The sequence below is a fragment of the Aulonocara sp. 'chitande type north' Nkhata Bay genome, linkage group LG5 (genome assembly GCF_057382095.1).
Source record: "Aulonocara sp. 'chitande type north' Nkhata Bay isolate Kocher_YH1m ecotype deep benthic linkage group LG5, A_spYH_male_GT1.1, whole genome shotgun sequence".
NCBI lineage: Eukaryota > Metazoa > Chordata > Actinopteri > Cichliformes > Cichlidae > Aulonocara > Aulonocara sp. 'chitande type north' Nkhata Bay.
This window is the reverse complement of record NC_141348.1, coordinates 44,899,469-44,922,307: the sequence shown is the minus strand read 5'-3', so window position 1 is coordinate 44,922,307 and position 22,839 is coordinate 44,899,469. Positions and strand designations below refer to the sequence as shown.

General features: G+C 48.6%; 2 protein-coding genes across 2 annotated transcripts in view; both read left to right on the top strand.

Annotated features, from left to right (window-relative positions):
- pik3c2b (phosphatidylinositol-4-phosphate 3-kinase, catalytic subunit type 2 beta) overlaps positions 1-15,237 on the top strand; it is a 49,545-nt gene extending 34,308 nt beyond the window's left edge. The window contains exons 23-33 of the mRNA XM_086293770.1: positions 1,635-1,771; positions 1,856-2,025; positions 2,103-2,259; positions 2,412-2,521; positions 2,663-2,858; positions 2,944-3,068; positions 3,185-3,302; positions 8,514-8,589; positions 11,034-11,140; positions 13,278-13,406; positions 13,704-15,237. Of these exons, the coding sequence (XP_086149896.1) occupies positions 1,635-1,771; positions 1,856-2,025; positions 2,103-2,259; positions 2,412-2,521; positions 2,663-2,858; positions 2,944-3,068; positions 3,185-3,302; positions 8,514-8,589; positions 11,034-11,140; positions 13,278-13,406; positions 13,704-13,895 (1,517 nt within the window). The 3' untranslated portion in view covers positions 13,896-15,237. The remainder of the gene's footprint in view (positions 1-1,634; positions 1,772-1,855; positions 2,026-2,102; positions 2,260-2,411; positions 2,522-2,662; positions 2,859-2,943; positions 3,069-3,184; positions 3,303-8,513; positions 8,590-11,033; positions 11,141-13,277; positions 13,407-13,703) is intronic.
- A 2,252-nt stretch (positions 15,238-17,489) lies between these two features.
- Positions 17,490-22,839, top strand: ppp1r15b (protein phosphatase 1, regulatory subunit 15B). Its single transcript, XM_086293768.1, has 2 exons — positions 17,490-19,659; positions 21,901-22,839. The coding sequence occupies exons 1-2, from the start codon at positions 18,214-18,216 to the stop codon at positions 22,153-22,155; spliced, it is 1,701 nt and encodes a 566-aa protein (XP_086149894.1). The 5' UTR covers positions 17,490-18,213; the 3' UTR covers positions 22,156-22,839.

Here is a 22,839-nt window from a genome sequence, read left to right as displayed (position 1 = left end):
TGTTAGACTTAATAGTCACTATGTACAGTAATTGACTTCTATTCATTTTACATCAAATTAAAACTTTGGGTGTCAGATAATTATTTATTAAAAGCTAGACATTTTAAATGAGAATAAGAAAGAAAAGTATGTCTTTGTGCCCCCTTTTCCCAGTTAATGCCCTATCGGCCCCCCTGGCTAAACTTTGCTAGATTCGCCCCTGCACAGTTACCAGCCGTCAGCTACGTAGAAAAAGATCCTGGTGTAGAAATTAATATTAAATAAATTCTAACAACAGCTTATCAAGCTTAAACGTGCTGCTGTTGTTCAGCCGCTGGTTTGCTCTTTCTGGCGCAAAGTGGACCAAAAACAAACGAGAGACAGACTCGCGACAGAAAAGCCGATCAGCTGATCATTAAGCAGTTTCACGATTGAAGTAGCAGCCGGAGAGCGAGAGGCAGTCGCTTGTTAAGCTTAACGTGGGAATGCTTTACAAACATTCAGAGATGGACTTACACACTTGCTTTACTTCTCTCGGGGATAACTTTGTCGGAGATGAAATGCCAGGTTGCTAGCGAAGCTCCACATGCTATCCAGACCACCGACAGGTCCTGCATGCCACAGCTGCTCTATCACGTGATGCATACGTTCTGAGGTGCGTTACGGCGTGTTGCAAGTTTTGTGAGGTGCTTTCGTGATATTTAATGGATCGGATTACATTTTTTATTTTTCTCCGATATCCGATCCAGTAATTTAGGTCAGTATCAGACCGATACCGATACGTAATATCGGATCGGTCCATCTCTAGTCAGAAGTAAAACAAAACAAAAAGCAGCGGCCGACACCGTGGACTGTTGGGTAATAAGCAGGGGTGGGTTTGGATTATCGATTTAGAGAGAGGGAGAGAGAGAGCTCTACATGAAGTGTGATTTTTATCGTGGTGGAAGCAGTCAGAGGGATTCATGACGATGTTTATGTGAAGCTAAATATGAAGCGTAGTTTGGATCGTCTGTGGCTGCTGGTTCAGTCGATGTTGTTAGCAGATATAAAACCTGCAGCTTCAGAATCAGCGAGCTGTCGGCTTTCAGCCCCGACCGTGTCCATGCCGTCGGGGGCGACAGCTCGCTGATTCTGATGCGTCGGCGGGTCGGCGCTTTGTGTTTACGTCTTTGTGCAGAATCGTGTTCCTGCTCTCATTCACTGTTTCAGCTGTTTGGTGGTTGTTGGAATTTGTGAGGTTTAACCTGAGATTCTGGCGTTTCGGGCAAAATAAATTTATATTAAAAAAACGCTTCAGGATTTTAATGAATCGATATCACGTAATCCAAGATCGATTTAATCGATAAATCGATCATCAAAACCCGCCCCTAGTCCTCAGGTGTGATTGACAGGTGTGTGTGTGTCCTCAGGTGTGATTGACGTGTGTGTGTGTGTGTGTGTGTGTGTGTCCTCAGGTGTGATTGACGTGTGTGTGTGTGTGTGTGTGTGTGTGTCCTCAGGTGTGATTGACAGGTGTGTGTGTGTCCTCAGGTGTGATTGACGTGTGTGTGTGTGTGTGTGTGTGTGTGTGTGTGTCCTCAGGTGTGATTGACGTGTGTGTGTGTGTGTGTGTGTGTGTCCTCAGGTGTGATTGACAGGTGTGTGTGTGTCCTCAGGTATGGTGGAGATGATTCCTCACGCTGATACTCTGAGGAAGATCCAGGTGGAACACGGTGTCACGGGATCGTTCAAAGACCGCACTCTGGCCGACTGGCTGCAGAAACACAACCCCACTGACGAGCAGTACGATAAGGTAACGTACGCGCACACTTTTACACACCTGTACACACCTGTACACACCTGTCGGTGTGAGACACTCCTCCATCTGCTCTTTCAGGCCGTGGAGAACTTCATCTACTCGTGCGCCGGTTGCTGCGTGGCCACCTATATCCTGGGAATCTGCGACCGCCACAACGACAACATCATGCTGAAGACGAGCGGGCACATGTTCCACATCGACTTCGGGAAGTTCCTGGGACACGCCCAGATGTTCGGGAACATCAAACGGTAAGAGAGAAGCAGATGTTCACCTGTCCTGTCCTCTGTTCACCTTTATAGCTGACTACCTGCTGTACCCCGTGCAGGGACCGCGCCCCCTTCGTCTTCACCTCTGATATGGCTTATGTCATCAATGGCGGCGACAAGCCGTCCAGCCGCTTCCACGACTTTGTGGATCTGTGCTGCGAAGCATACAACCTGATCCGGAAACACACTCACCTGTTCCTCAACCTGCTGGGCCTGGTGTGTCTAACTCGCACAAACACACACTCTCACACGGACACACACTCACACACAGACACACACAAACACACACTCACATAATGGAGTAAATACAACATCTGCTAAAGGAACCAACCAGGAAGTTAAACGTGTCTGTCTGTGTGTGTGTCCAGATGTTGTCCTGTGGGATCCCGGAGCTCTCCGACCTCGATGACCTGAAGTATGTCTATGATGCACTGAGACCTCACGAGTCTGAGGCTGACGCCACCATGTACTTCACCAGGTAGGCGCGGGCTCACCTGCACAGATGCCTCCGACCTTCAGGGCAGAGACACGAGTCATCACGACCTGCGCTGCAGACGGTCTCTGGCAGCGTCCAGGCTACACCTGCCGCCTTTGTTAACGACCCCTCTGACCCCGGCAGGTTGATCGAGTCCAGTCTGGGCAGCGTTGCCACCAAACTGAACTTCTTCATCCACAATCTGGCCCAGATGAAGTTCACCTCGTCGGAGGAGCGCCCCACGCTGTCGTTCGCCCCCAGGTTCCACTCGGCAAAGAGCGACGGCATCATCAAGAACCTGTACATCTGCAGACACATCCGGACCGGCGGAAAGGGATATGTGAGTCCAGACGTGCCAGTGGGAAGCACACGGGAAGCACATGGGAAGCAGAAACTAACCAGCTGTGTGTGTCTGTGTGTGTCAGGCTTTTGTGGTGAAGGTGGAGCGTGAAGGTCAGCAGGAGGTGCAGCTGGTTCAGAGGACATTTGAAGAGTTTCAGGAACTCCACAGCAAACTGAGGCTCATCTTCCCCTCATCCAAACTGCCCAGGTACACAGACACACACACTGACATGCACACATGTGTGCCCACAGACACACACTCCTAGGTGCACAAAGGAGCTTTGCAGAAGGTCCTTCCTCCTGTCCTCTTATCCCCTCCCACAGTTTCCCCAGTCGCTTTGTGATTGGCCGTTCCCGCAGCGAGGCGATGGCTGACAGGAGGAAGGACGAGCTGAACGGTTACGTGTGGCACTTGATCCACGCCGCTCCGGAGGTCGCTCAGGTCAGTGGCTTTCTGGGTCGGTTCTCACATGAGTGGTAGCTCAGGGGTGGCTGTAGCTCAGGTGGCAGAGCAGGTCGGCCGCTAACCAGAAGGTCGGTGGTTCGATGCCCGTCTGCTCCAGTCTGCATGCCAAATATCCTTGGGCAAGATACTAACCCCATGTGTGTGAATGTTAGTTCGAGCACCTAAGAGCTTAGAAGAAGTGCTTGAATTAGTTGCACTCTGAGTGCTCTGACAGAGTAGAACATATAAGAAACAGTCCATGTACATGATGGTAAGCCGTGACATTAATATTATACAATATACAATAATATTCAGATTGTTAGGCCACCCTCCACACATAAATGGAGGGCCATGATCGGGGCCACAGCACCTTCCAGGGTGCAGTGAGTGTCATGTTGTTGTTCTCAACCAGCATAAAAGCTTCTCCACAGTTAAAGTGTGTGTGGCAGCTGTGATAGCTGCCTGGGTTTTGGTGCTGAGCAGCACCTGCTGGTCTGCCGTGTTTCGAAAGGGGCTCGCAGGCTGTCTCCAGGCTTCTTGTGCCCCTTTGAGGTTTAGCCGTGGTGTTCGAGGGGCTTTGTGGCAGTTTTGGATGACATAACAACAAGATGCAGCCACCCTGAGTGCGGACTTCAAACTGTACACCAGTTTTTTTTTTTAAATTGTGCTGACAGGCCACATAAAAACCAGAGTTAGGGTAAAAAATATGCACAATGTTTTTTTCTGAATCGTTGGTCGTTGTGTCCTTGGGCGAGACACTTCACCCGTTGCCTACTGGTGGTGGTCAGAGGGCCCGGTGGCGCCAGTGTCCGCCTCGCCTCTGTCAGTGCGCCCCAGGGTGGCTGTGGCTACAATGTAGCTGCCATCACCAGTGTGTGAATGGGTGGATGTTCAACCAAGATGGCGCCGCGTATGGTCACCCTGGTGCTTCAGTGCGTTACTTTTGTTTTGTTTTTGTGCATTTTCTCTGTGTCTGGGCACTCCTCTGGATACTTGTACACCAGAGAAGAGCTCCTTAACTACAGGACTACAACGCCTGTGGATTTATTTCCAATATTTGTCGCATCTGCGGCAGATTTACTGCTGACTCTGACCAGGAAAGCGAGACGCCGAAAGAGAGGTAAGCGAGCCGGCGCACTCGTGCGTTTGAGGAGACGCGGACTGCGAACTGCTCTTCCTGGGATCTTCCTTTCCAATGTACGCTCACTCGGGAATAAGATTGACGAACTGGCCCTGATGAGAAGCATGAACAGAGACTTTGCCTCCTCCTGTGTCTTATGTTTTACGGAGTCGTGGCTCTGTGAAAACATCCCAGACTGCGCGCTCAAGCTGGAGGGCTTTCATCTGCTGCGCGCGGACCGGCAGGCCGCTCTCTCCGGTAAGTCCAAAGGTGGAGGTGTCTGCTTCTACATCAATAGTGGCTGGTGCACAGATGTAACAGTGATTGCTCAGCACTGCTCTTCCTCTCTGGAATATCTTTTTATCCACTGCAAACCGTTTTATTCTCCGCGGGAGTTTGCTTCATTCATCCTGGCCGCTGTTTACATCCCGCCAGACGCAGATGCGCAAGCAGCTCAGTGCGCACTCGCGGAGCAGATTCTCCACACGGAGCGGACATTCCCGGACTCTCTCATCATTGCTCTTGGGGACTATAACAAAGCCAATCTGAGCCATGAGCTTCCAAAATACAAGCAGTATATTAAATGCCCGACCAGAGAGGAGAGGACATTAGACCACTGCTACAGCACGATCAGCGGGGCCTATCGCGCGGTGCCCCGCGCTTCACTCGGACTTTCTGATCACGTCATGATCCACCTGATCCCCGCGTACAGACAGAGGCTGAAGCTCTCCAAACCTGTCGTGAGGACTAAAAAACTGTGGAGCAACGAGGCTGTGGAGGAGCTTCGCACGTGTTTGGAGACCACAGACTGGGACACAATGAAGGCTGCTTCTAACAGCTTGGACAAGTTTACGGACACTGTCACCTCCTATATCCACTTCTGTGAGGACAGCATTGTGCCATCACGCACCAGGGTGAGTTATAACAATGACAAACCCTGGTTTACTCCTAAACTCAAAAAACTGTGGCTGGAAAAGAGAAAGGCGTTCAGAAGCGGAGACAGGGACTGCTACAGAGAGGCCAAGTACAGGTTCACTAAAGAAGTGGACATTGCTAAACATCAGCACTCTGAGAAGATGCAGCAGCAGATCTCAGAGAATGACTCGGCCTCTGTGTGGAAAGGTTTTAGGAATATCACCAACTACAAGCCTAAAACCCCCCACTCCACTGATGACTTGCTCTTAGCCAACACCCTCAACGACTTCTACTGCCGTTTTGACGAGCCATCAGGCAGCCTTCACACCTCCAACGACCCCAACAATAGAGGCACTTTGGACACTCATTCCCCCACCTCTCCCCCCTCCATAGAGCCATCACCACCTTCAAACTGTTCACCTACAACACCCCCCTCCTCACCCCACACAAAAGAGGATTTCACACCACCTCCTCCCACCACAACTCTTCATATTCATGAAGCAGATGTGAGGAAGCAGTTTAAGAGTCTGAATGCTCGGAAAGCTCCCGGCCCAGACGGTGTGTCTCCTGCCACCCTCAGACACTGTGCAAACGAGCTGGCCCCAGTGTTTTCTGGCATCTTCAACTCCTCACTGCAGGCATGTCATGTGCCTGCCTGCTTCAAGTCCTCTACCATAATCCCTGTCCCCAAGAAACCTAGGATCACTGGACTAAATGACTACAGACCCGTGGCTCTGACATCTGTGGTCATGAAGTCATTTGAGCGCCTAGTTCTCTCCCATCTCAGGACCCTCACGGCCCCCCTCCTGGACCCCCTGCAGTTTGCATATAGAGCCAACAGGTCTGTAGACGACGCCATCAACATGGCCCTACACTTCATCCTGCAGCATCTGGACTCCCCAGGAACCTACGCCAGGATCCTGTTTGTGGACTTCAGCTCTGCCTTCAACACCATCCTTCCAGACCATCTCCGAGACAAGCTTTCCCAGATGAATGTGCCTGATCCCATCTGCCGGTGGATCACTGACTTCCTGACGGACAGGAAGCAGCACGTGAGGCTGGGAAAGAATGTCTCGGACTCCCGGACCATCAGCACCGGCTCCCCTCAGGGCTGTGTTCTTTCTCCTCTGCTCTTCTCCCTGTACACCAACTGCTGCACCTCCACCCACCAGTCTGTCAAGCTAATCAAGTTTGCAGATGACACCACCGTTATTGGGCTCATCTCGGACGGGGACGAGTCTGCCTACAGGAGGGAGGTTGAACGTCTGGTGACCTGGTGCAGCCACAACAACCTGGTGCTGAATGCCCAGAAGACAGTGGAGATTATTGTGGACTTCAGGAAGCACACAGCCCCACTCCCCCCCATCATCCTGACTGACACCCCCATCACCTCTGTGGACTCATTCCGCTTCCTGGGTACCACCATCACCCAGGACCTGAAGTGGGAGCCCACCATCACCTCCGTCATCAAGAAAGCCCAGCAGAGGATGTACTTCCTGAGGCAGCTGAAGAAATTCAACCTGCCAACACGGACGATGATGCAGTTCTACACTGCAATCATCGAGTCCATCCTCACCTCCTCCATCACCGTGTGGTACGCTGGAGCCACTATCAGGGACAAACAGAGACTGCAGCGTGTTGTGCGCTCTGCTGAGAAGGTGATTGGCTGCAGACTCCCATCTCTGCAGGACCTGTACACCTCCAGGACATTGCGGCGTGCAGCTCGGATCTCAGCTGACCCTTCCCACCCTGGACACAGTCTGTTTGACCTGCTCCCCTCAGGCAGGAGGCTCCGGTCCATTCGCACCAGAACCTCTCGCCATAAGAACAGTTTCTTCCCCTCTGCTGTTGGACACATGAACAATAACCATATGACTGTTCCCACCACTAACACATGACCCTACGCTGTGTTCACTGCATCATTCCATGTTTGGCACTGATCACCACCTGCACTCATGTATACATCTTTCTACGTAGCACTTTTAATTCTTATCCCTACTTTTATTTTTTCATGTCTATTTAAGTGCTATTTATGACACTATGTTTGCACTGAAGCACCGCAGCAATTTCCTAATGTTGTAAACCTGCTCAACATTTGGCAATAAACCCCTTTCTGATTCTGATTCTGATGACTGGATGTGTAAAGCGCTTTGGGGTCCTCAGGGACGAGTAAATAGGCCATTTACCATTGTGTTTATACAAAATGTCAAAATGAAAAATTAACAGTAAATTCAAACATGTGAGGTTGTTCAAAGAAATCGGTCCTTCTTTAAAAAGGCGGCGTCATCCTGACTCTGTGTGGACAGATTTGTATTAAAAGACCAACTGAAAGATTTTGAGAACATCTTGCAGCCTTCAGTCTCTCACCTCGCAAAAAACAACTAAATCAGTCAGTAGCAATGCACTCCTGGGGAGGGAGGTGTGTGTACTCAGGTACATATGTAACCTTATTATGTCCTGTGTCATCCTTTTTTATCCTTCCTTTCAGTCTTTACTGGCTTGTATTTATTTATAGAAGCATGTAAATGCCTGAATGAAACGTTGAAAGGAACGAGACGTAAACAGTTTTCAAAGAGCTAAAATCTGCAGTAGTGAAAACGGCCAGTGGTACCCTCGAGCCCAGACAGGTGAAGGAAGGTGTGCTTGAACCTCTCAGCTGCAGACAAACACAAAGTACAACATGGCCGAACATGAGAGTGCCGCCATCACCTCACCAGCTCGCTTTTAGTCTGAGTCGCTTCTCAGGACGAAACCCACACACACACACTGAGTGGGTGTGGCGCTGCTGTTCTATCAGCTCGCTGCAGTCCTCGGGGCTCCGCCCTCTTCAAGGTTATCTCTCCCTGACTGTGGAAGCTCTGCCTGCAGGCAGACAGGTTCAGAGGCAGGTGTGTGATCGTGTCGCTGTGATGAAGGTTCTCCGCCCTGCAGAAAGATGCATTTCCTGTTTCTTACATAAGATAAGGATGGTGAGCTGACCCCTCACTTCCTGGAAGTTCCAGGAAGTTCTTAGAAGTGCTCTGTCCTGAGCTGAACGTCCACAGCACCGATGCAGGGATGTTCTCTGAGCTGTGTCAGGTCCACTCGTCTTTATTCTGATTACACTGACCTTTGTCCCGTTTACCTCAGTGAGCTAATCACAGGCTGATCACCCCGTGTGTGTGTCTGCACAGTGTGACCTGGTGTACACCTTCTTCCACCCGCTGCCCAAAGACGAGCGATCAGGAACGACGGCGAGCAAACCAGCAGGTACGTGATTTTGGACCCACACGCTGTTTAATGTGTAAAGCTCAAGAACTGGAAATAAACTGGGAAGACTTTTTGTTTGCTCAGTGGGACAGTGTACGGATTTTAGGAAGCCACAGTGGGCGGGTCCTCACGCTGATTAGACGGGGGCGTTACCCAATGAGGAGTACTCATATCAAATATGAGCTTATCTGAGGTCAGACTGCACCAAAGAGGTTTCGCTCTGTTAAACTTTAACTCACACAAACTCAAAGGTCAAAGGTCAGTGCTCTGTGACTCAGCATGTAACAGCAGATCTGTGGCATGTTTTCATACAGAATCACTGCTGATTGGTTAAAGGTTACAGCCAGTAAAAAGATTGTTCTCATAATTATACATCATCACAGCGTGATGCCTTCTCCTTCAGATCAACATATGAAGCATCGTAGCGGTTTTATTATCAGAGGTCGCCTTCACCAACTGGAAGGAAAGAGCGCTATCGCATCTTAAAACACCATCCTCGTTACCTCGACCCTCATCTCCTGAGCTCAAGTCGGGGCTTGAACACACCAAAGCACAACCATGCTCATTTGTTACTCATGTTGTCTTAATTATTTATTGTCCACAGGTTAGACATGTGACCCTTGACAGCGTGTTCGTTGATCCACCTTGAGGAGTTTGAGCATCTATGTGGGGAGAAGCTGCTTGTTTTGCAGCAATCATATGACCCCCTATGAGCAAGCACTTTGGCGACAGCAGGAAGGAAAAACTCCCTTTTAACAGGAAGAAAGATAGTGTCTGTCTCCTGAATCCAAACTGGAAGCTGGTTCCACAGAAGAGGGGCCTGAAAACTGAAGGCTCTGCCTCCCATTCTACTTTTAAATACTCTAGGAACAACAAGTAGGCCTGCAGAGCGAGAGCCAAGTGCTCTAATAGGGTGATATGGTACTACAAGGTCATTAAGATAAGATGGGGCCTGATTATTTAAGACCTTGTATGTGAGGAGCAGGATTTTGAATTCTGGATTTAACAGGAAGCCAAAACAGGAGAAATCTGCTCTCTCTTTCTAGTCCCTGTCAGGACTCTTGCTGCAGCATTTTGGATCAGCTGAAGGCTTTTCAGGGAGTTTTTAGGACATCCTGATAATAATGAATTACAGTCGTCCAGCCTGGAAGTAATAAATGCATGAACTAGTTTTTCAGCGTCACTCTGAGACAGGATATTTCTAACTTTAGAGATGTTGCACAAATGGAAGAAAGCAGTCTTACATATTTGTTTAATATGTGCATTGAAGGACATGTCCTGGTCAAAAATGACTCCAAGGTTCCTCACAGTGTTACTGGAGGCCAAGGTAATGCCATCCAGAGTAAGAATCTGCTTAGATACCATATTTCTAAGATTTTCAGGGCCGAGTACAATAACCTCAGTTTGATCTGAATTAAGAAGCAGAAAGTTAGCGGCCATCCAGGTCTTTATGTCTTTAAGACATTCCTGCAGTTTAACTCATTGGTGTGTGTTATCTGGCTTCATGGACAGATAGAGCTGGGTGTCATCTGCATAGCAGTGTAAATGTATGCTATGTCTTCTAATGATGCTGCCTAAGGGAAGCATGTATAATGTAAACAGAATTGGTCCTAGCACTGAACCCTGTGGAACTCCATAATTAACCTCAGTGTGTGAAGAGGACTCTCCATTTACATGCACAAACTGGAGTCTATTAGATAGATATGATACAAACCACTGCAGTGCAGTACCTGTAATACCTACAGCATGTTCTAATCGCTCTAATAGGATATTATGGTCGACAGTATCGAACGCTGCACTGAGGTCTAGCAGGACAAGCACAGAGATGAGTCCACTGTCAGAGGCCATAAGAAGATCATTTGTAACCTTCACTAAAGCTGTTTCTGTGCTGTGCTGAGCTCTGAAACCTGACTGAAACTCTTCAAATAAACCTCTGCAGATGATCTGTTAGCTGTTTGACAACTACTCTTTCAAGGATGTTTGATATAAAGGAAGGTTGGAGATTGGCCTATAATTAGCTAAGACTGCTGGGTCTAGAGATGCTTTTTGAGTAAAGGTTTAACTACAGCCAGCTTGAGAGGCTAGCAGAGGCTAACAGCAGAGTTACTGATAGGAAAGTTCAGCATATCCTCAACAGCTCACCTCAGTAAGGCGTTCATCAAAGTTTTACAGCCTCCTCCACAGTAAATAAAGATGCTTCTCACCCGGCTTTGACAGCTGAGGTAAACAGCAGTCTGTTCCTTTAATACTCAGACGCTGCAGTTCCTCTGATGTCCAGCAGAGGTTATGAAATAAATCTGTAATATTCAAACTTAAGTCAGAAGATGAAATATCTTTGTTTATCAGAATTAAGTACTTCTTAAACTCAGCCTGCGACTGAAAGTGTTAGAAATATCAGACATGTTCATTGAAGACTAACATTGAAAGTGTGCGTGTGTTCGCAGAGATCTCGTGGTCTCCAGGTTCAGGAAAAGAGCTCGGCGAGGTCAAACTGTCCATCTCCTACAAGAATGAAAAACTCTTCATCATGGTGATACACATCCGAGGCCTGGTCAGTGTGTCGTGTTATTATTAGATTCATTTATAGCTTTATTTCTATTTGTTTTTATTACGTTTTTGTATATATTTCTTTATTATTATGATTACTCTAGTTTCTGTTGTGTATATACTTTTTTTTAAATTATGTATTCTTGGGGGAGCAGCTGCTCTACTCTGAGCCCCTCCCGGATGGCTGAAATCTCACCCTACCTCTAAGGGAGAGGCCAGCCACCCTTCGGAGGAAGCCCATTTCCGCCGCTTGTATTCGCGATCTCGTTCTTTCGGTCACTACCCACAGCTCGTGGCCATAGGTGAGGGGAGGGGCGTAGATCGACCAGTAAAATGAGAGCTTCGCTTTTACACTCAGCTCTCTCTTCACCACAACAGACCGGTGCAGCGTCCGCACCACTCCGTCTGTCGATCTCCCGCTGCCTTCTCCCATCACTCATGAACAAGACCCCGAGATACTTGAACTCCTCCACTTGGGGCAGGAACTCGTCCCCGACCCGGAGTGGGCACTCCACCCTTTTCCGGCTGAGAACCATGGCCTCAGATTTGGAGGTGCTGATCTCATTCCCGCTGCTTCACACTCGGCTGTGAACTGCTCCAGTGCGAGCTGGAGGCTGTTACCTGATGAAGACTCCCCATACTCCCAAAGCCCAACCCACAGAATACTCAGATGGACATGGCCGTCTGAGTATTCACCTCCGGTGTCCACTTGCTGGTTTGGGGGTTACACCTAGGGCTGCTCAATTAATCGAATTTTAATCACGATTACGATCTGGGCTTTCAACGATCATTAAAAATGACTGAGCCGATTATTAGCCCCTCCCTCATTTATCCGCGACACCTTAAAGGCCGGTCCGTGAAAATATTGTCGGGCATAAACCGTCCGTGGCGCAAAAAAGGTTGGAGACCGCTGGAGGGAAGCTCGGAAAGCTAAGCAGGAGTTATTTGGAGAGGAGAGTGACTGCCGTTGGTTGAAAAGAGTTAAAAAAAACCAAAAAACTTCAGTGGTGTTGCACACTATTTTATATTATTTTTTAAAGTCATTGTTAACCCTTTAAAGCCGGTCAGAGCAGCACGCTCCGTTTTGCGTAACTATTTTTAAATCCCTGTAGAACCTGAACCGTGTAAGCTAGCGCAATAATTTGTTTTGCATATGAAACCGGAGGAGTTGTACTTGCATCTGATGCCATCAGCTTGTCCTCGGTCACGGTTTCCTTCCACATATAGCTTTGCAAAAATTGCATAAAAAGCGCTTGCAGGAACAAAAACATAATATTCCAGAAACACGCTTTGCCGTTCCTATCAGCTGTTCGTAACACTTCCCACAGTGAAATGATGCACCTGCTGTTTTCTTTGCAAATTTGCATCATAGGATTGTTTTTTGTTTTTCCTGCAGTATATAAAAATTGCTGTATCTCCAAAATAAAACTATGAAGACACTCAAAATAAATTTCCTGTGGTGGGAAACTATTTTTTGCAACTTTATTGTATTTAAAGTTTTGAGGGATAAACCTCTTAAACTTCTCCAAGTAGAAATATATGTAAACAAAACAAAAGCGATTTTCAATTTTTTTTGTAGTTTATTGCACTTTTTTGCAATTTATGTAATTACTATGCACTTAATGCATACATATTAAAATATGGGCTATAACAGTTGTATTGATGTATAGCAACTTGAAATGCTCCCACAAATGGCACTACAGCATGTAAAAAAAAAAAAATAAATATAATATAAGCTCTGGTGGACTTGGTTCTATAGTAGGTCTTAAAGGGTTAAATAAATATCGTCAAATAATCGTGATCTCAATTTCAGTGAAAATAATCGTGATTATCATTTTTGCCATAATCGAGCAGCCCTAGTTACACCCATGAACGGCCGCCTCAGCAATGGAGGTGCTGACTATGGTCCAGTCGGTCTCAATGTCCCCAGGGTTCCTCGGAATAAACACTTTTTATTTATTTATGATCATTGTTAATATTTTAATAAATGTATTTATATAATTTTAAGGATTTTTTTTCATGTTTTTTAATTAATATTTTTATATTGATCAGTGGGTCTAAGTCCTGTCCTGGTATTTGGGGCTTCTGATTGTTTTTGTTTTTTCTCTGTGGGACTGACACTGATGCCTGTGGGTGTGTAGCAGCCCCTGCAGGATGGGACTGACCCCGACCCCTACGTGAAGCTCTATCTCCTCCCCGACCCTCAGAAGATGAGCAAGAGGAAAACGAAGGCGGCGCGACGCACGTGCAACCCGACCTACAATGAGATGGTACGATCCGCTCACAGCGTCTGGAAGTGCTGTGAGATACTGCTATCGATGTGCTAAGTAAATACTGGCCCAGCTGTGCAGATAGTAATGATAATGCAGCAGTGAGCTGCATGCTGGAGGATAGAAACAGTGTCGCTCTGATAGCAGTGTTGGTGTTAACCTGTCGGTATTTGGATTGTTCTGCATCTCTGGTGTAAAGAATCGCGGATGTCACTGTGGTTCAACTCTTAGATGTTGATATGACTAACTTTGCTGTTTCCATAGCAACATCACTTTTGCCTCCCTTTGTGTCCCCAGCTGGTGTACGAGCGGATCCCACGGGGGGACCTGGACCAGAGGGTGATCCACCTTCGGGTCCTGGGAGACGGCGCCTTCTGGGAGAACACGCTGCTGGGAGAGACCTTCATCCCCCTGAAGAGGCTGGTCCCAGGTCAGCACTGGGTGGGCTGGCACAAACTGGGCCCCCCTGGCTCAGACTTCGCCCACTGATGGACAGGAAACGGGAGGCAGCGGACTTAAAAGAAAGAAGAAGAACTGCAGGCGTTCCTGCTGAGGGGGAACGGTGAAACAAAAAAAGGGAGATCCTTTCAAAGTAAAAGCCTTGTGGCTGCTCTGCGGGTGTCGTGCCACGCTCGTTAGTTTATAAGAGACTGAGTTTTACTTCAGTGAACGAGTTCCACTAACGAGCTCGCCCTGACCTTTGACCTGAGAGCGACTGAAGGAGTGGATTCCTTTTTTAACAGACCTACAGGAGCTCAGACGTGCTCGAGCTGTTTCTTCTTCTTCTCCTCGGACCGCAGCAGGAAGTTGAACTGTGAAAAAGGAAACGAGGACAGAGGCGCGGTGAAGAAGACGAAGCAGGTTGAAGAGCGTGGGCAGCGCCGCTGAGAAGACTTTAGGTTATTTTTTATAGCGGGTTTGATTTATTTTTAAAGTGCGACTGACTGCCGGCTGCTTGCGTCCCTATGTTTCATTCCTGGTTTCTGAACCATGTCATTTCCTGTTTTTAGCTCAATGACGGCGGGCGTTTTGTGATCAGCTGATTTTTGTGTTTGCGCTGTAAATGAATGCGAGGTTTTCACAATGACTGCTTCACACGTTTAAAGACGAGAGAAATCTGAAGAATTTCAAAATTCTGAAACACTGAAATTTAATTTTTATTGTTGGATTGTTTTTGATCATGTGACTCTGTGACGTCATCACGCTGCTCATTCAATCAGCTATCACTTCTCTCCCTGAGGGCACTTTCCCCTGATTGGCCAGCATGCAGAAGCCTGCTGAGGGGCAGCCTGTGAGCTGTTAGAGCCCCCTGCCTGTGGACATGTCATTCCACAGGCAGGGGGCGCTCTCGGGGCAAATTTCATCCTGTTTTTGATGGAAGAGTTCGACAGTTTCTACTGCAGTGAAGTCGCTGAGGACATCACAGCACCACGAGCCGCTTTACAGCACCCTGCGTTTTGATTTGGGGTGTGAAGCCAGCTCCTGCTTCTGCTGCTAACGTGTGCTGGAGGTTTGGAAACAGGCGCCGTCAAGGGAGGACGTCCTGTCCTGAACTCTAACCGACCAAACAGCAGGCAGCAGTAGCGTGCTGGTGTTTCATGGGTAAAATCAGGTCCGCACGAACAGTTCAAGTGTTTGTATTTGTTCTGCATCATGTGACTGAGGTCCTGACCAATCAGATGAGGTTGCTGTGGGTGAAGAAGCATGATGACGCGCAGAAGCAGGCTTTGTTTGGATGCAGCTTCACTGATGACGACCTGTACAGACGAATGATTCTGAACCTTTTCTATTGTTTGCACTACACAATAAACTTGAAATGAAAACAGCTGAAGGTGGTCTGTCCTCCTCTTCCTCCCTCCTCCTAGGGTCTACACCTGCCTCGTTTCCTGTGTCCGTGCTGCGAGGGATAAAGGTCGGCCTGGTTTTAGAAGCTTGGCTTGGTCTATCAGATGTCTGGGGCTAAAGAGGGTGGAGCTCAGGTGAGCACAGTGTGGTCTGTAACAGCAGGTCTGCAGTCGAGGCTGAGATTTCATTAAAATCCAAGAATGCCAGAAATCTCTTTAAAATGTAGAATAGAAAACAATAGAGTCCAGGTGAACCACTCAGGTCTGCTGATTGGCTGTCGGCTCTCGGGCAGGTACTCCTGCAGTGGCGGCACAGAAAACACCCCACGGACGTCTTTGTTACTACAGTTTTTAATAATATTTTATATTTGCGGGTGGCTGTAGCTCAGGAGGTAGAGCAGGTCACCTGCTGATCGCAAGGTTGGAGGTTCGATCCCTGGCTCCTCCAGTCTGCATGTCAAGTATCCTTGGGCAAGATACTAACCCCAAGCTGCTCGCCGATGCGTCCATCGGAGTGTGAATGTGTGTGGATGTAGTTAGAAAGCACTACGTATAGATAAAGTGCTTGTGAGAATGGGTGTGACTGGGTGAATGAGGCATGCTGTATAGAGCGCTCTGAGTACTCTGGGAGAGTAGAAAAGCGCTCTATAAGAATCAGTCCATTTACCATATTTACGTAGGGCAGATTTTTACAAGTAATGTGTGGATCAGATATCAAGCATCTCAATCCCAATGTTGATATTGGTATCAGATCGATACTAGTGTGACTGGACCGATACTTGGTCTATCCTCTGAACTGTTAAATAATTTCTAACAAATAAATATCCCAGAAACCTCTCTGAACCTTTCTGTGGTGCCAGGTTTATTCATAGCCACATTTAAACTACAGGAGCTGAGCCGACCGCTGTAGACACGGGCACATTTACAAGCAGCTCTTCAAAATAAAAGCTGAAATGTGTGAGAAGGCAGGACACACTGGTCTCCCCTACATCAGCTGCCTTTAAAGGGTGTCTGTGTCAGCAGTACTGGTCCTGTATTTACTTGGTATCAGAACGCTAAACTTTTTTACTGCAGGCTGGCTCGTTTTGGTTCACTTTTTATCTGTTTCTGTAATTATTGTGAAACTGCAGATTTGACAGATCCAGTTGTAGGCACAGTTTGGATGTCTTTGGTTTTTACATTAATCCTGATCTGTTTCCTGTGACGCTGACGGGACAGCAGGACCTTTGACCCTTGCCGCGTCCTCACACAAAAGCAGGTGATCCTCCACAGCATCATCCAGCACCTAGCTTACACACACACACACACACACACACACCTGCATACAGTATTTATGGAGTTTAGTTTACTGTCAGATTTTGATCAATGATTTCTGATCCTGGACTTGACACCTGATCCCAGTGTCAGCCTTTTGGTATCGATCCGATATCAAGTAAATGCAGAGCCAGTGCGATACCAATACTGATACTTTCAGCTTATGTGAGAGAGCCGTGTGTCTCTTTGTCCCCGCAGCCACATGTCCCTGAGCCTGGTTCTGCTGGAGGTTTTCTGCTTGGAAAAATCACATTTTTCCTTCCTACTGTTGCCAAGTCGTAGGCTCGTAGGCGTTTGTCTGATTATTGTAGGGTTTTTATCTTACAATATAAAGTGCCTTTGGTTGACTGCTGTGATTTAACGTTATATGAATAAAACTGAATAGAATGGGGAGCAGTGTGTCCTGATTCATGAGATGAACCATCATCTATCGGCAAATTCTGAACACATGAATGAAAGGCTTTATTAGCCACATGCAGGTTGCATGGTGATATGAGATCTTCTGTTGTTGCCTGTTAAGAGTCGCGCTGCACAGTCTGAAGATGATCTAAAGCTAATTGGTTAAGACACGTAAAAAGACAGGAAGAAATAGAAGCATGCATAATCATCTCCAGTTCAGCCTTTTTCACCATTAGTCTGAGTTTTGAAATGTTCCTTAGATGATGACTGACTTTTACTTTACACAGTTGGCACAATAAAACACAGCTTTCATCTTTTATTTTGGAGAGCTGAATGTGAACGTGCCTGTCTAATGTGGCTGTAAATAAAACAGGCACCACAGAAAGGTTCAGACATGTTTCACAGCATGTTTGACGCATTTGTTCATTAAAACACTCAGTGCGCTACATACTGAACTCGGGGGATAGAAACAAAGTATCGATTTAATACCAATATGGGCATCGGTTACTATGGGCTACTATCCATACTGGGTCCTTTCACCATCTCCAGTGTCTGAGCCGCTTCTATAAATTGACCGTGGGAGCTTCACGCTGATAAACACGTGGCACACTCGAGCCCAAGTTTCGTTTATGTAACGGAGACGCAGGAGCGAACAGCACCTCCTCCTGCACTCCCTGCCCGCGGCCTCCCGGAAATAGAGATTCGCGTCATAGGCGACGGTCCCCGGGCTGTCTGATGAAATCTCTCAGCGGACGGACGGAGCGAAGCGGCCGTGGAAACTGCTCTGTATTCGGAGACCGCACCAGTATTAACGCCAGGAGGAGTCCGGAGAGCACCGCAGACTGATTATAACCCGGTGAAGTGCTGCTTTGGTTCGAGTATTTGAATCCGTCTCCGCCTCCGGGGAACTAACCGTCAGGCTAACTAGCTGCTAGCGCTGAGCTAACGTGCTAAGCTAACTGGAGCCCCGCCGCAGACAGAATGGCCCGTTGCTGGTCTCCACACCCGGTACTCTTCGTGTCTCAGCACTTGGGTTTCTCCACCTCCGTCCGCACAGAGTTCTCCACAAGAAAGAAGCACCACTGTCAGCAGAGCACCACGGCCCGCGCCGGGCTCTCGGCCCTCGGATCCTCCCGCAGCTGTAGCCGGTGTGTGTGGTGTGCGGAGTAGGCGCGATGAGCTGTTGGATTAGCAGCTAACGTGCTAACAGCCTGTTCGTATTGAAGTTGTTCGCACATTAAACTGAGGACATGTTCAGAAATATGAGTGAAGAAGGACGTTTAATGGGCGGGAGGCGCCCCCCCTCATCTTCCTCCTCCATGCCCGGACTGGACAGCCAGGAAAGTTCGTGGATCGGCTTGCTGTCCAGGCCCGCGATGGCACTGGTGGAGAAAATCCGGAACCGAACTCTGAAAAGCAGCTTGGTTACCGAGGAGAGCGAATTTCTTAGCCCGCTGGAGGACGTGCAGCTCGGGCCTCCTCACCTGTCCTACCTGCAGTGTGAGCCCCGAGGCGTGGGGGCTCTGCCATGGCTCTCCGCGGACTCGCTACGGGAAATCGGGCTCCAGAATGGGGCAGAGGTGGACCTGAGCCTCTGCCAGCAGACCCAATTCAGATACCTGTCTTCGTTCCGGGCTGTTCTGGGCCACATGCTACTCAGTTCTCAGGAAGTAAAACCCCCGGGAGGGCAGAGCTGGTCCAGCAGGCCATGGTGGGACAGCTTCTGGGGGGGCAAGGAGTGCTCGGAGAGGGAGCAGCTGTCCCGCGGGATGCTGGGAGAAAATGCTGGAGCCAGCGACCACAAAGAGCAGCTGGTGAACAATGGAAGCCCCCCCACAGTCCAGAACGCTGTGGCAGACCGCCAGCTCAGCATCAGAGATCCACAGAACTGCTCAGGAGCCACCATCGCCGCAGCCTTACCTGTGACCCCCGAGCAGGACCATGGGTACTCCAGCCTGGAGGAGGAGCACCTGTCCGGCGTGACGTCCGCCAGAGCAGAGCCGTCGCCACCACAGGAGACTGAGGGGATGGAGGAGGTGGTGCTCGCCGTCCCTCAGTGCCAGAACAAAACTATCAACTTCATCATGGGTGGCCCTTGCAGCGAGGATGAGGACAGCCAATCAGAGGAGTCATCCTCTGATGATGATGATGATGATGATGATGATGATGATGGCTTTGACAGCGAGGGCTCCTCTGAGATGTCTGATGACACTAATGATGATGATGAGGATGATGACAGTGAGGCGGAATCAGAGGTGGAGCGTTTGTGGCGCTCTCTGTGCCACAGCGAGGACCCCTATGACCCCCGAAACTTCACTGCCCGCCTGCACACGGGTGTCACTGCACCTCGTGCCATCCCTGTCTCCACGCCACCATCCTCTGCTCAGTCTTCCCCCTCCTCCTCTCCTCCCTCCAGCCCTGACACATGGGACGACTCGCCGTCTGCGAGCGAGGCTGATGAGGAGAGCCTCCGCCTGTGGGACTCCTTCAGCTCCTCCTCAGACCCCTTCAACCCACTCAACTTCCAGGCTCCCATCAGGACCCGTGAGTCTGCCACGGCGAGGGCCAGGGAGAACTCCGCCTACCGCCGCCTCCGCCAAGAGTCTCCACCCGAGTACAGGAAGGAGGAGGCAGAGGACCGGATGGACAGCGGTTTCTGTGACGCCTCCGCCCGGAACTGCAGCTCCACGAAAAAGGTGCGTTGGGAGACAGTGCTGCTGGGGCGGGTCAGGTGGTTAAAACACTGATTAAGGTACAGGTGAGGCTCACCTGAGGGACAGTCAAAGGGTCTTTGTTAGTCACACCTGAACACACCTGCAGACACACCTGCCCTGTGGGGTTTTGGGAACAGTCAGAGTGAAAGTGAAGTTTCAGTCTGTTCTTGGTTCAGGTTACTGCGGCTCGCTCTGCGTCAGGAGCTCATGAACAGGTGAGACAGAGAAGGTGTGGAAAATAAAGTTTTATTCAAAGTGAGCTGAAAGTTTCCAGCAGAAGAAATCAAATCTTCACGCTGCATACTGATCTCTCGACACACCTGTAGCTTTTCCATGTTCATTACAGCAGATGCTGTTCAACCTGCTGACTTTCAGTGTTTATTCTCAGGTTATGTGACATATTTAATTATTTAATCTAAAATATTTAATAAATCTCTTAATTTAGGATTTAAAAACTATTTTTAAAAAGTTATTCATTGTGTGGCTCTGCTGAATGTTTCTTCCTGTTAAAAGGGAGTTTTTCCTTCCCACTGTTGCAGAGTGCTTGCACCGAGGCAGTTGTCTGATACTTGGGCTTTGCGTGTTCTTGTGGGTATTTACCTTCCAGGTAAAGCACACTGAGTTGACTGCTGTCACCGACTTTGGGGTAAACATGCTGATTTGAACATGGGAGTCTGTGGCACCGACTCACTGCTGGAGCCTCTGCTGGCCGTCAGAGGAACTGCAGCTGAGGAGTGTTTGACAGTAAACATGAGTCAGACAGCAGGAAGCTCCGCCTCCTGTGGGTTTGTTTGCTTCCTGGAGAGACGTGAGGAGAAACTGGATCGGTGAGCTGTAATTAGCTCGGAGCTTTATTTACTCTGTAAACACGGCCAGTTTATTAGTAACTCCCAGTTCAGCCTTTACCCAGAGTTCCCACCAGGTTGTCCGGACAGCTGTGATGGTGAGCCCACATCTGGGCCATGAACTCAGAGACGCTCTTTTCGCCCCTGAAAGCCAAAAACACAGCGCCATGATGGTTGAACGACTTATCCTGTGTCAGGTCTTAATGAAGGACGTCTAATGTCATAACGTTTCCCATCAGATTTCAGCTTCAGTCAGATCCTCCAAACGTCCTTCAAACATCATAAAAGCCTGAAACTCACTTTGATTTGGACCCAAAGATTTAACCAAACCCGACGATCCTGCTGCTTCAACTTATCCCCAATACAGATGTAAGGATGTAGGGAGTGAAACAGTCGAGTCTGTCACTACCCGATCCGTACCGGAAACCCGATCGGTACCCCGCATGCGTGAAAGGTTTCTACTTCCGGTCGTAGCGTTTTACGATAGTTCTGGGTCAGAGTATCTGTTAAAATGTTAAGAATAACAAGTATATCTTAAAATGTTTGCAATAATGAAGCATTTCAGTACAATGTAGACAAAAACGAAAAATAAAAAGAAAGTTACGGATCAGGACTCTCCGATCTTTACTGCGCATGTGTAAAGTCTGACCGTACAAATCGGGTCTACCCGATCCGTACCGCGCATGTGCAGATGTTTTCTTCTTCTTCTGTTCGTTTAATGGCAGTTTACTCCCCAGTGTACGAGGATACCGCCACCTGCTGACCGAGCGAATGAACCCTATTATAAACTGAATTATCGTCATTACAAACGTGTGTTAAATCTGATTTAGCGATAGTCGAGTGTGTTTATGCTTGTCTGTGAGGAGAGGATTGTTGGAATAGTGATGATGATGTGCACTATCACTGTCAATTGTCAGTAAACACTTCATCTGGCTGATGAATCTACACGTGAGATATTACAAAGTCTGCATTATTAACTCTGCAATTAGGCGCCATTCTTCTTATTTTACGGCGCTGTTGCTCAATCGGGGGACGCTCTCTGTTGAGGAGAAAAGCATGAATTTCTTTGTATACGGATTATCCATTGTTTAAATGTCCCGGGCAGTCGAAAAGGAGGCAGAGCTGTTGAGAAATGCTAGGAGCTAACTGGGCGCTAACCGCATCATTCAAATATATTGAATGTCGCAATGTTGGCAAAGAGAGGAAGTGATGTAAGATTTGCGCATGCGGGGTACTGATCGGGTTTCCGGTACAGATCGGGTAGTGACAGAGTCGTTTGAAAGCTGATTTGTTCCTGGAAGTTTCAGTGACCTGATGACCTTTGACCTTTCTTTGTATTACCGAGCTGATGTCGTTTTCTCCCTCTCTTTTCCATCAGGTTCGTTTCTGTGACGATGTGGAGGAATTCTTTGCCAGCTGTGGGGAGGAGGAGGACCGGCGGGGCCCGTGGGAGGAACTTGCCCGAGATCGCTGCCGCTTCCTGCGGCGCTGCCAGGAGGTGGAAGAGAGCATCGCTTACTGCCTTCAGCCGCAGCACCGCCGGCGCGTGTACGAACAGCTTGCCGCGATTAGGCATGCTCCTCAGGGTGTTTTTCTGGCGGCGGGCCCGAGGCAGAGTCCAGCTCCACTGTGAGGAAGAACGCCGCTGGGTTCTTCAGTGTTTCTGAGCTCCGAGCCTCATCAGCTTCCTGCTTCCTACCACAAACCCATGAGCACCACAAAAGAAGAAGAGAGGTCCAGACGCTCCACGTCTGGAAACGCTGTCAGTGTTAATGTGCAGAGCTGTGAGGGTGAGGATGATGAAGGCTCCCGCCTCTGATTAACCAATAAAAAGTCCCCGTCTGCAGCAGCTGGGCATCCAGCTGTTTCCAGTGTTTTCACTCTGAAACCAAAGAAGAAGAGTTTGTGTGTGTTTGTGTGTGAGCGAGTTCACCTGTCGCATGGGCAAACCTCCCCCAGACTCACTGATAATCAATACTGAGTTTTCCTGATCACTGTGTATTAACCCTGCGTGTCCAGCCGGAGGCGCTCTTGCTCCCTCTCCTTGTAATTCAGACTGGACAGAAACAGCTGACACGTCAGAGCCGAGGCCCCGCCCTTCAGAGCGTTCAGTGGTCAGAAAGATTGACGCTGTGGCAGATGTTCCAGATGTTTCTGTGACTGACAATGAGGAAGAGCGCTGCCTGAACTGTTTGGCGTCATTTTAGCGAGAGAAGCGTTTTATTTTTCTAACTGCGTGTTTGCCAAGGACTCGTGCCCATTGATCGTCTCACAGACTAAATATCAATCTAAATAAATCCAATATTTAATGATCGCA